The 14130-nt window shown below is 34.0% G+C and overlaps 1 protein-coding gene across 2 annotated transcripts; it reads right to left on the bottom strand.

Annotated features, from left to right (window-relative positions):
* Positions 1-2305: 2305 nt before the first annotated feature.
* Positions 2306-6369, bottom strand: LOC111021670 (Galactose oxidase/kelch repeat superfamily protein). 2 transcript variants are annotated; one of them, XM_088123164.1, is made up of 3 exons: positions 6211-6351; positions 5980-6058; positions 2306-4051 (listed from the first exon to the last, which is right to left on the bottom strand). In XM_088123164.1, exon 3 carries the CDS (start codon positions 3957-3959, stop codon positions 2517-2519), a length of 1443 nt encoding a protein of 480 aa, XP_087979290.1. In that variant the 5' UTR covers positions 3960-4051; positions 5980-6058; positions 6211-6351; the 3' UTR covers positions 2306-2516. The 2 variants fall into 2 exon arrangements, with proteins under 2 accessions (XP_087979290.1, XP_022154388.1); XM_022298696.2 differs by lacking the exon at positions 5980-6058 and having other exon boundaries at positions 6211-6369.
* Between the last annotated feature and the right edge of the window lie 7761 nt (positions 6370-14130).

The raw sequence follows: 14130 nt of genomic DNA, 5'->3' as shown, positions 1-14130 counted from the left end.
AAATTTGTAATTTAACCTCTTTTTTAGTAGAAAAATGTGAGGCTTTTAACATCTCATCTAAAGGAAGAAGTAGATTCTTTTAGCGTTGAACTGCTTATTTTGTCTACTCGACTAAATGTAGAGATATATCTTTGATTTTGTCTACTTTGTTAAATGTAGAGATATATCTTTGATTAAAGATATAAGTCTGTTCAAGTTATGTCTAATAGATTCTTGAATTTAAAAAAAAAAATATTTAGCAAGTATCTAAATTTTTAATACGGTATCTAATAAGTCTCTTAACTATAAAAGTGTCTCCTAGTAAGATAAGGTCTATTATCTTTGATCTTTGGAGCTTTCTTGTTTGTGATGAATAGGTGGTAAATTAACTCCAATTTTTTTTTCAATGAACTCAAAGACCATCAAAGGCGAGGTCTCGTTGTCGACTTTCTCTTCACTCCATGCACCTGTACACGCTCGAAGAAACAGACAATCACAAATATGGTTAGGAAACCACCCACCATGAGTTAATGATGTTGTCACCAAACACGCTATTTTCCTTTTGTTATACTTTTTGTGTTTGTACTTAAAAATATATATATATAAAAGTGTCTAAAAGATTATTGAATTTTTAATTTCATGAAAAATATCAATTTTTATCATAAACTTGGAAAGTTTATCAATTCTATCGTGAATTTTTAATTTCATCAAGTTGTACCATAAATTTGAATAAGTGTTGTAGTCATCATCTTAAACTTTAAAAGTATTGCAATTTTTACATTTGAAAAGTTTCTATTTAAAAAATTATCGAACGGAGTATTCTCTTGTGTGTCCAATAGATTATAAAACATACATTTAGTACAAAATTGATAAGATTTAGATAAAAACGAAACAACTAGTTTATTCTTGAAATGTGTAAGTTTTGACATAATTATTTAAGGGCACTTGCAATTATGGCAAAAGAAAATTAAAGAAAACGGGAGATTTAGTACCAACATTTTAGTTTTGTAACATAACAAAATTTTTGAAAAAAAAAAGTCGAAATAATAAAATGATAAATATACCATTAAAGCTCAAATCTCTAATATACCTCTAATTTACATCTAATGTATCTTTCATTTCTAGTATACCTGTGACGTACCTCTTAATCTTTATATAATTCTAATATACATCTAATATATCTATGATTTCTAATATACCTCATATGTATTCCTGATTTATGATATATTTCTAATGTATGTCTGATTTCTAATAGACCTCTAATATACCTATGATGTACCTATGACTTTTGATATTTTTCTAATATACATAGGATTTAACCTCTAATGTATCTCTCATTTGTAATACACTTGTAACATATATTTGATGTACCTCTTATTTCTGATACACTTTTGATGTACCGTTGACATATCTCTAATTTCTAAGATACTCTTGATATAATTTTGATATACCTCGTTTTTATCTCTGATTTCTAATATACCTTGATGTATCGCCAATGTATCTATAATTTCTAATGTATCTCTAATTTCTGATTTACCTCTCATGTATCTTTGATTTATGATATACCTTTGATATGAGTTTTTAACATGTTTGTTATATGTATGTACTAATTTACCTTGGATAAACCTTATGGTATGCGCGTTCTGATACACCTCTAATATGTGTGCTTATAAGAACCTCTAATATACCTTTGATATGAATCTCCCTTATTGATATACTTATTATATGTTTTTATATTATATTCATAATATATATTAAAAATATGGTATTCTAGTTTGAAGGTACAATATTGCTCAAAATTAGGAGCACCAAATAACATAGTAACATTACTTTCACCAACTCAAATACAAATGTTCAAAGAATGACTCTTGGACAATTTTTATCATTTCGCAAACTAATATTTAACGTCTTCTACGTACATCAGAATTACATCATACGAACTTTAGAAATACATGAGAAGTTGTCCATTAGAATTACATCATATATATATATTATATTAGATGTCATAAGAGTAAAATTAAAATAATAAAAGTTTGGAATTATCAAACCCTATTACGAAAAGAGGTGGACATTTTTACAAATATGGATAATTTTCTATTATTTAATATTTAATTTTGTACATTAATCAGTGCCTAGATTTTTATTAAATTAATAAGTTTTGAATTTTTTTTTCATTATTTCTAGTTAAAATTAGTGTGTAAATTAATAGAGGTTGAGAATTACAACACTTAACTAAACTTTCAGAGTGCAAGATTTCGTTGCAGCAACATATACTCAAAATCTTAGCTCATGACATTAGAATTAAGGAAGACGATAATCTCTCAAATAGCAAAAATATGACATATATATATATATATATATCCACTTCAAATGAAGTTTCAATCGTTTAAACCATTGATCGGGCTACACATTACTTTGCACAATAAAACTTTGCATATCAGCCGCATAAAACATTCTTTTGCTAAGAAGAGAGGGAAAAAATTGAGATTTTCAACCACCTTCTTGAGTATGGATAATTATACTGAAACTATATACGGCTATATAACAAGGGTCTGGCAACTTACCAGTTCGGCCGACCCGACGGTTCTAGTGGCAATCACCCTCGTAAAATTTTCGGATTCCTCTTCAGATTCATGCAATTCAAAGCAGATATCGTGCGAAGATGGTGATGACGATGATGATGCCGAGTGGAAGGAAGCTAGATGATGATTTCTCACACCAGCCTGCATGACAGTTATGTTGTTATTTGCATCTTTGGTGACGACATGAAGTTTATGGGTCAGCCCAGCGAGTAAATAAGGAGATTCTGAATCAGAGAAGTCATGGATGGGAATGTCTTCTGCCACAACTTTCCAGGCATCAGATTGGGAATCATAGACCTTGACCTTGGCATTGTCAAGAGAGCTAGAAGGATCCAATGCATACAGTTCCCCGTTGACCGTGACGCTTAATTTTGTTCCAGCTTGCCTTGCGGGCCACCCCTCACCCATGCCCACGGGCATTTCGACCCAGGCATTCACATCCGGGTCATAAACTTCTCCTCCGACGTCGACAAAAAATGGCCAGCAATATAGACTCTGAGGCACAAATAACTTGCCCTGGTATGACGTTAGTCCTGTTGCAATTGGCTTGAGTAGATCGGCCAGAAATGCAGTAGGCAATACCTGAGCTTTAGCAAAGGGCATGCTTGGCATTTCGGACCAGATGCCTGTATGTGGATCGTATACTTCAGCAGATTGTAGCGGTGTCAAACCACCGTTACCCCTTGTGACCCCTCCAACGACATAAAGCTTGTTGTTTAAAACAGTAGTTTTACAATATGCTCTACCAATTGACATAGGGTGTGCTTCATTCCATGAATTTGCAACAGGATCATATCGCCAAACACATCGCATCGCGGAAGCACTAGAGAATCCACCTAACACGTACAGACACCCATCAATTGCACCAACAGCACAACCACAAAATGGCATTTGATCTAATGCATCCTTCCTACCAAGCCAAGCCATTATAGCATCTGCAATTCTCATACTAGAGCCAGCCATATTCCATATCCGTTGCCCGGTTAACCCCTTCTTAGATTCATCTTCTAGAGAAACAGTAGGCATCGGGGGCAACTTCTGCCATCGTTGAGCCTGCGGATCCAAAGCATACCACAGAAGTTTCCCATCCTTAACCTTTGTCAATACATACAACCATTCCTCAGCTGTCCCGAGTTCCTGTCGGAGATGGAAGAGCTGATTGCTTATAATGGCATGTTTCCATGCTCGAGAGACCAACTTAAGACTCAAGTAGTGTATCCTGGGAACTCTAGCTAGAATCTGGATAGATATCTCATCAGGAAGGCTGGAAATCAGTCTATGGTTTTCCTCCCAATAGTTCGGCATCAATTTTTGCTTTTTGCAAGTTTCGACAGGAACAAAGTCATCGGGACTGCCAACTCTCGCCCCAAAAATGTTTAGGCTCAATTTAGCTCCCATCAAGAAGGTTTTGACCAATTCAGTGTACAGAAATAGAAATCTTCTGGATTATGCAAGACAACTACTACCATAGGATTTCCATATCATCACATCTGGAAGGAATCATAAATGGAAGGAAAGAATCATGAAAGCAAACTGACAAGAAATATATTAAGATAAACACAAGAACAAGCAGTTTCCACCAAAGAAAAGAACACAAGCACATGACCACGCTATCCATGAAAATGAATGAAGTCAACTGGATGGGGGCTGGAGGAGAGAGAGAGGAGAGGTTTTTCAACCTCAAAGATGTTTGAAGAATTTTGAAAAACTAAAACTATTCAAAATGGATACATAATAGGAAGCATAGATATGGGCATGATATTGTGAAATTTTCAAAAAATTAAGACGTGAATATGAGAATGAAATCCTATCTTCTTTCTAGCTTTGAATTATCTAAGCCTCTATCAAATGATGCTTTCTCTCTCCTCACTAATGCTCTCGGATATCACCAACTTAAAAAGGAAAAGAAGCTCCTTTGGATGAATTTTGTGCGAGCTTTCTTATGGATCACTTGGCAAGAACACAACGATGTGGAATGCTCCTTTGACCGCTATAGCCGTTTTTGTGGTTATTTGGTCTAAGTATTCCCCCCCCTATTCCATTACCATAGCTTTTCTTCTATCATGTCCAGTTAGAGAATTTTTTTGTAACTCCCTTCAAGGGAGGTTTTCCTATTTTTGTAATTTCATATCATCAATTAAATTGTTTCTTATCAAAAAGAAAAACTTCAAACACATTTCCATACCTATGACGAAAAAAGATATATTTGGAAGTTAATGATATTTAAGGAAAGGAAAAAAGAAAAAGAAAAAAGAAAACTCGGGAACAACACTCATCTCATTGATGTGCAAAAGCTGAACAAATAGCCGCACCCACCCACATCGTTCTTGTGCACAACCAAAACAGTGTCCTTCACCTCTTTCTTCCCTCTAGCAAGGATGCAATACGGCACTCTTTTCCTATCATCTCGCATTTCCTTCTTGTCAGTAAAGTCCTCCCCATCCCATTACCTTATGGTTGGCCATAACCAAGCGAACTCTGTTGCTCTCCTCTCCTATTCTTTATTCTCACTCTTCTCCTACTCTCTTATATGTCTTTGTTGTTGGCCACAAGACAACCAAGGCCTTTCTCTCTAAAGTGTGGGCTCCTCTGGAGCATTATTTCTTCCTTTTTGTTCTGTTTTTATGAACATTTTTATTTCTACTTCTTTTTCTTCAATCTTTTAACATGCCCAAAACATGTTCAACATTGATACAATATACAAAATAGGGTCTCCTTACTTCTTAGGGCGTAGGGGAGGAACCAAAATTTTTGAGGGACAAAAGTTTACATTCTAACTTTTTATGTGTGTAATATTTCAAATTTAGAAACTAAGGACACAAATTTGTATAGTCTTTTTAATCTAAGACAAATTATGAGCAACTACCCCCTCCTTTCTCCTCTGTTTCGTCCCTATCGGAATAGAAGTATCCTTCATAACTTATAAGTACACGAAACAGTAATATCACTCATAAAGGATAAACAGCTGATTCTGTCGACCATAAACATTGGGGGAAACGTATTGTTGCTTTTACACATCCATAGTTCATTGTAGATATATGCACTCTTACCCGAATTCTGCCAAAATATCTAATCCAAGAGGATATAATGCTCAATTGTTCATCACAAGACCCAGTGAAGGGAATGGGATAGGGGGAACTCATGACCATAGAGATACACCAGCAGTAATTTCACAACAGAAGATGGAAATACATGAATGTAAAAAAAAAAAAAAAAAAAAAAAAAAAGGCAACCACGCACATTCAGAACTGAAAACTTCCCGCACCATGAATTGAGAAGGGCTTAAACCCACAGTTCGAAACAAATTTTGTACTGATCCATGATTATAGGGAATAAAATGACATTACTTCACAGAAAAAAGGGCAAGAGCAAAAACATGGAAAAAATAAGTAAGAAAACAGGAAATTTCCATCTCCACCTCCACCTCCACCTCCGGGAGCATAAACTCGATTCTGCTACCAGCTTTGCAGTTAATTTCAGAAAACAACCAAAGGACCCTAAGAAAACCCCCGATTCTCAACAGATTGAACGAATTCGCAAAAGTTGAACAAAATCACAAAAGCTAAGAACAAAAACGCAGAGATCGCTGGGATCATCTCATCCCATCCAGACATGTAAAAAAAAATGGAAATCTCAAGAAATAAATTACCAGATGGAATGAATTGAATTGGATGTGGAAGAAGAAGAAGTTGGTCAAGATCGGATTTGTCATCAAAATCCGATGCTCTGTGTGTGTGTGTGTTCTCGTTTCTTTCAACTATCTGTGGAGTGAGGCGTGTGCGCCCGCATGTGTGTGTGTGAACCAACGCCAAAAATCATCGCAATCACCAACCAACCATGCCCAATCCCCTGCAGCGCGTTCCATTGTAGCCCAATTAATCTCCGCCGTTCGATCACCATCAAACGGACGCCGAGTTTTCGCCTCACGTTTTCCACATCACGTCACCCATTCACGTGTCTCATTCACAACGTTTTTTTTTCTTTCCTTAGTTATCGCATTCACTACGTTACTGAATAAATAAATGCGTTTTTTAGCTTATTAAAATATTACGTATAATATTTCAAAGAGAATTTATTTGTTTGATTGGCTCTAAATTTATTTATTCCTTGCCACCCTGAGCTTGTTAGAGACAAAGCAAAAAAAAAAAATATTTGTTCATTAATAATTCTCTTATAGAAAGTATTGATTAACTTTTTAAATAATATTACGTATATGAAACTTAAAGTAAACATAAATTTAATGTGTGCGTGTATGGAATTTTTTTTTCAAATATAGCATAAATGTGATTATTGAATATACATTTTGTGTTGGGTGTGTTGCCCTAAACTCGTGATTTGTATTTATGTAAAAACAAATATATATTCAATAAAGTTTTATTCAATCAATTGATATTGAATTCATAGCATTGCATTGTCCAAAATCCAATAAACTAAACATCCAAGGTTATTATCATGTAATCGGGACAGTATATATATTTGGTATATATTTGATATACTCATGATATACTGTGTATATATTTGATATACTCATGATATACAAGTGGATAATGTCCCGTGAATAACCTAAATGGTCTATAATATATGAATAATACTGGGTACTTATCCTGGCAACACAATAGATACGACCCAATTTTAAATGTTACAGACGACTCGATTCAGGTCGTTCGTGTGGAGACATGCGAGTGGGGGTATCTTATATACAATGAGTTTGTATAAGACCGGACCGCGAAATAACCAATCTTTATATGTAACACCGTTATCTAACAGATTGCTATTTCTTAGAATGACCAGGCAACTCATTCTCAATCTTGAGTGAGTTATGGACTCCTGCCCATGAGGGCTCGTCCTTTGATCTGTATGGGTGAGAGTGATCCGAGTCGCCGACTCAATATTCCTACCATTTTGGGAACGAGACCTTGTGGGGATCTGGGAACATAACTTCACAAGATGGAATTCACTCCCCCCGACTTTAGGGAGTAGATGAGTGTTCTCTTAAATGTTGACTCTGGGACTTGAACAAGGGGCCCCACCCTCTCACTGGCCCGAGAATGACTTCCAATTATTAGTTGGACCATAATCGGGTTGATCATTAGAGGAACAGTGGTATTTAAGGAGTACGATGTAACTCAGAGATAAAACGGTAATTTGACCCAACTTGAATTACGAGCACTCGTGAATGATTAACTTGCCATTATGGACACGAAAACATTCTTCAGTGAGAAGAGTGTAGCTGCGGATCTTTAGTGGAGTGACCCGTAGTTAACGAATGTTGATTAACTCGGTCAATGAGTTTGACCTATTAATCTCGTATTGTTGGAGCTTCTGATCTGTAGGTCCATTAGGTCCCTTGCTAGCTCATAACAGGTAAAACGAAGATCAAGTTTTTGGAAGAATTAATTATATATATATATATATTATAGTATTATAATTTTAATTTTAATTTTAATATTAATATTAACACTCCCCTACTTAGTTGTAGGACCTTGGGGCAATTATGACTGGGGAGTTAGCCCACGTAATACTTTTGAGTTCTGCAGAATAATTCTGCAAAATCAACCCAGATGAATAAGAGCTCCCCCTGCATCTCTCTCAAGCAAAAATCTCTCTCAATACTCCCTTGTGTTCCAACTCGATCGTTTTCACAAGCGTGCTCTCGATACCCAGAGGATAGCATGAAAGGTCTATTGCTGGTGTTTGGGAAATCGTTGAAGAACAGTTCTTCAAACGTAAGTTTTCCCCTGTATTTCATTTTTGCACATTTGATTTTGTTTCTCTTTGATGAATGACGTTCATCGCTTCCGCTCCGGGATTCAAATCCCATCTTTTTGGTCAATCACAAATTAATATGGAAAATTATATATCATTAAATGGAGTATAATTAGAATTTGACAAGTGTCTTTAAATTAAATTAAAAGGAATGAAAAGAATTCACTAATTGAATAATGTCATATGTTCTATATTTTGGGCAATTCAATTGGACCAATCAAATATATAATTGTATCACGTCTATTTAATAACATATATTCATCCAATCAAATTTCACTATGGCATCAATGTGACCAAATCTATTGTTATGGGTAGCATTTGAACAGGACACGCGTTCGTCCCTCCTCAAACGTGGATCCACTAAGAACCACATTCTCAAAGAGGATGTCGCCGAGTAGAGAACGCGTCTGTCTGGGGGGACATAGGACTGTAAATGGTTATGTCCCGTACGCGGCCACATTTGGGGGCGTATGTTGTCGGTGCAACAGGCGCATTCCGCAGCCTTGGGCAACATGCTCAGAAGGCGTAGGTAGTGGGACTACCCTACTGCTGTCGAGACGCGCCCCCTTCTGTCCAACCGTACAGCCTGCAACGTCCCTGCCCCAACCGTCGTCCTTCCTGGTCGGCCGTCCGAGGCTATAAAAGGAAGGACGATCATCCTCATTGGGTAAGTGAAAAACCCTGTCACTAATACCTCCGGTGTCTTATTCCTATTTCTATTTCAATTAATAACTTGGGCGTCGGAGTTGATTAGGCGGGACACCGCACTAACGTCGAGTTCTTTGGTTGCAGGTCCGTAGATTCAAGGTCGAACTGCTCGTCCAGACACCATGTGGCCCTCTACCAAAACTTGCCATCAACACCTATGAATAGCGAGATCATCATAATCCAACAAGTGATTAAGATTCACAAATTGAATATAACTCTAAAGATTAAATTAACAAAGTCAAATCGCCGGTCAAGAAGATCAACAAGCTAGGAGACTAATCATCATCTAGAAAATCAATAAACTAGAGGTCGATCATCCAAAATAAGACCAACAAATTAAGATGCCAATTATCCAAAAAAAAAAATATCAACGAGCCAAGACCTTCAGCATGCTACAAGCCAAATATCTTCGACAAGCTACAAGCTGAAGACAAAGGAAGACCTTCACTGAGCTACAAGTCGAAATGTTTCACAAACTACAGGCCGAAGACTTTCAACAAGCTGTAGGCCGAATACCTCCAACAAGCTACAAGCCGAAAACCTTCGATAAGCTAAAAGTTGAAGGCTTCCTCCAGACAAGTCAAAGCGATTCCAACTTTTTGGACTTGAGAACAAACTCATCAAGCCTTAAGTTAAGTGGTATATTCAAGAGGGAATTAGTAGATAAATATTAGAGATTATACTACTAAAAAAAATAAAAAATTATATTTAGCCCCCATATTAAATTTTTCTAGAAATCTATATGAGTTTTTTCAAATATGACATTTGAGTAATTTGATTTGAGTTATGTTATTTTTATAAAATTTCAGAAATACATTTTTTATTTTATATGATTTATGTAAATGCCTTTGAATTTTACAGTATATTTATGAGTTTTTACATCATTGTATAATCTTTTATAGTATGCAACATAGGTAAATACTATGAACTTGGAAAAGAAGAAACGAAAGCCCCTAAAACATAAACAAAATAAGGAAATAGTTGGCAACCAAATTTGATGTTTAAAATGGAAAATACATTTATTTGAAGAGGATACTGACAACTAAAACAAGCACTTATGTTGGGAAATTGCCATTTTTGACCTCTAAACTTTTTGGAAGGGTAGATTGGAAATTACATTTTTACCGATTTATCTTCACATTGGTCATGGAACAAAAACTTCACACCCTCTTTCACTTTTATCAATTACAAATTGATCGAAGGAAAAAAAAAAACAGTTACAAATATGACAAAAATATTTAATAAAATTAGCAAAATAGTAACCCGTTTAGTTTTTCAAATATAATATTTTTTTTAATTGAAACTCTAATTTTAAAATGACAACTTTATCCACATGATATATAATATATCTGTAATATATCTGATTATTGATTGATATATATATATATATATGTAATATATTACTTATATCAGTATATGATATACTTGCAATATAAGTGTCTGTGCAATATGTATATGATATACATCTAATATACTATTGATATGAGTGTCTGAAAAAATTTGCAAGAATTAAAGGACTGTTAAATATCCTAATCTCTTCACTTCAACCGAGACGCCTCATTTTTTGTTTCATTAGATGGCGTGACCATTGTCATTTCCCTATATGCATTTAGAAAATAATCTTGTAAGTTGCCACTCTCTCTTTCAGTGCCATTCATAGGAGATTTTAATTTGGAATATCCTGGCAGGATTCTATAAAAAAAAGTGTATTAGATACTTAATATATGAATTAAATTTATCAAATGGATCAAAACAATAGAAGTTGAGACTTGGTTGATCCTGACCCCTTTTTTCGTTGGTTGGGATTTTGTTGAAGAAAAAACCCTCGTTCTTCTCTTGTAATGACAAAATAAAATTTTCTTCGTCCTTTGATTTTTGTTTATGAAATCTTGAACTCGATTCAATCTTGATCTTTGTTTCATCAGAGAATGAAAATATGATCTGAGGGGCTGATCGGTGCCGACAAAACGCTTGTGAAGTCAAAAATTCGAGTATTGGTCCTTTTTCGTTCTTCCAATTCGTAAAATCGAAATTGATAAATCATTGGTAGAAATATTTGGATTTGACTAGATTCCATGGATAAAATCATAGCTTTAGTTTCAGTTTTCTCCCTATTTTCCATATGCAAAATTTTGCTATTGAAGAAAGAAAAAGTGATAGAGATAGTGTGAGGTTTTAGTTTTTATGATCCAGGTGAAAATAAATAGACAAAAAAGGTAATTTTAAGTCCTTTTTTTTGTCTTAAAATGATAAAAGAAACTTAAAAATTTAAAAATGACAATTTTCCTCATTATGTTTACTTTGAAATATTTAAGTGACCGAGTCGTTTTTCTTTTCTTTTCTTTTTTTTTTCCTTTTTTATGGGTAAAAATAAGTGATTTGAGTGAGGAAAAGACGAAGATAGTATCCAATCCAATTCCACGCAATCACCTATCTGACATGTCATCCAAACCTTATGCCCGCTTTCTCTTCCACGTGCGACAAATCGAAGCTGCTCCCAAGTCCCAACTGGGAATCTTAAATTTTTATAAAGATAATTTCCAACAGATATGGTAATTTCTAAGTTTTAATATTAAATTAGATAAATTACAAATTTGGTCCTTAAATGTTTAAATTTATGTCTAATAGATTTTTAAGCTTTAGAGCGTGCACAGAGATGGCTCACAAAAGTCATACGTGAATGTTCAATGGAAACAAATCTAACTTGCTTAGTTGGCTATTAATATGCAATACATCAGTCATTTTGGCATTTACTTATAAGTCGTATCATCTATCTATTAACTCATTTGAAATATATATTATTATTATTTTTTATTTTAGAGACCAAAATATATGTTTTGAAGTTTAGAGACTAAAATATAATAAACATGAAAGTTTAGGGACTAAAATGAGATTTAAATCAATTTTTTTTTAATAATTAAGTCCATCGGGTTCTTTTAAGTTTTAAAATCTTACGCTTCAATCCTTAAGATTTAAAAACTACACCCATCTAGTCATTTGATGTTTAATCTTCCATTAGCGTATATGATAACATAATAATAATAATAATAATAATAATAATAATAATAATAATAATAATAATAATAATAATAATGCGACATATTTTATAATATATAGATGAAATAGAGATAAAATTAAGTATTAATTATAATTTTATTTTCCAGTAGAATCATATCTCTCAATAAATTAATGTATATATACCAAAAGGTTAAATGTTCGAATACTCACCCCACAAGTTGTTGAACTAAAAAAAATATTCATATTATTTTTTCTTTTTGTGTTATTTTATCTTTATTATAATAAAAGCGTTTTTAATATATTATCAATATTGTAGGTTAATCTTTAAATTTTTATATTTTAATTAATTGGAGCTATAAAACTATAATGAAAATCTCACCATAACAATAGAATGTAGGAAAACTCACAAAATCCAACTAAATAAACAAAGAGAGAATTATGAGAATGAAAAAAATTGTGTGATTGTGGAAGCTCCCTATGCGGTATTGACAAATAGAAGTAGAAATACTATTTCGTGGGATCTTTGTAGAACAAAGTACAAGGGTTGGAAGGAATGTAAAATTCACAATAGGACTCTCGAAAAAGGGGAGGAGTGTGCATCTACCGGGTTTAAAAAACAGTTATGAAATCTCTGGTCTTTGCAGTCATGAAATCCCAAATGATTAAACCCAGTCAAAGATCTTCATTTTCCTTTAAAAAGAAAAAAAAAAAAGCCGAAACTATTTGTAACAATTTTTTTCTGTCGTAAAATCCCAAAATGGCCAAACTATTTTTTTTTTACTTTTCATGATAAAATTTTTGTAAAATCTCCATTAATAAATGTAGTAAATTATATAGTGAATCTAGCAGATGTTTTCTGATTTTCTGATTTAACCCGAGGCGTGCATGCGACACCATTCCTCAGGCCGCACACACATAAGGCTGCTGGCCTCATGATATTTTTTTGGTGGACCCGAGGGTTAGGCATAGGTCTCATGCCTACGTGCCTTGGGTCAAACTTCTTGAGGCACTCTAGACTTCCTTGCGTCATGTTTCTAGTTTCGACTTTTGCCACTACCCCTTATATGATCATAAATGGTCAATCGATTCAAAAGTCAACCTACATAAACAATGAGGATGATCAAACGGAAAGACCCTCTAAAACGAGGAAGCTCCGTCGGACTCAAGGACACATCTTGACTATTTTTTGAAAAGCCAAGAGGATCCCACATGAGCTTAAAGGAGGAAAGAGCATGAAGGAGGACAAAGAAAGAGTCCATTGATGGAACTCTTAGACATGCACAGCGGAAGCTAAGGATCATAGTACACTTAATGAAGTAATTTAACTAAAATAAGCATGCTTGGAAAAATGATGAAAAAGGTAAAGAGAAAAAGATTAACTTTATACCTTTGAAGACCTCCATTATAACTTCTTCTCCTAACTCAATGGGACCACCAACGACAAATCCGTGCTATCCTCGGGTTGATGAACATGGTTGTGGGACCGAATTTTGAGTGAAAACAAAGGGAAAACACTATTGGCTAGGAGAAGACAATAGAAATTTGAGTGGAAAAATTCTGCACTTATGCAAGTAAGCATTAGCATTACCCAAGTGATCTTCATCACCTATATAAAGATCAAATGCATGCAAATACATGCCTTGCATGCCTTCCACTTCAAACTCCACTAGCATGTAAAAGATATGTGTCATTGCCTTGAATAAAAACTTCAAAAACCACTAGTTAGTGGGAAAATCCAACTTTGATAAAACTAATTTTTATAAAAACAAAAATTGAAATATCAATTTTCTATTAAAACAAAAACCAAGCCAAATCAATATCTCATATTAATTGGTCTTTGACACCTAAGCTTGATTAATCACATTAATCAAATTACAACTCTTTTTCATGCTTTGAACTTATTTAAAAATAATTTAAATAAGTCATACTCTCCATAATAATTAAATGTCAATTAGATTATATATTATATCTCATATAAAATACAATATTCCCTTAAAAACCGAATTTGAACACTTCAAATTCTTGCTTCACCTAGTTCATCAATTTTATCCTTTATGAGATAGCATGGAGACCCGTT

The sequence above is a fragment of the Momordica charantia genome (assembly GCF_013281855.1).
Source record: "Momordica charantia cultivar OHB3-1 chromosome 4 unlocalized genomic scaffold, Mcharantia_2.0 BLBB01000004.1, whole genome shotgun sequence".
Taxonomy (NCBI): domain Eukaryota; kingdom Viridiplantae; phylum Streptophyta; class Magnoliopsida; order Cucurbitales; family Cucurbitaceae; genus Momordica; species Momordica charantia.
The sequence above is the reverse complement of the archived record's forward strand: the minus strand, read 5'-3'. Positions and strand labels throughout refer to the sequence as shown.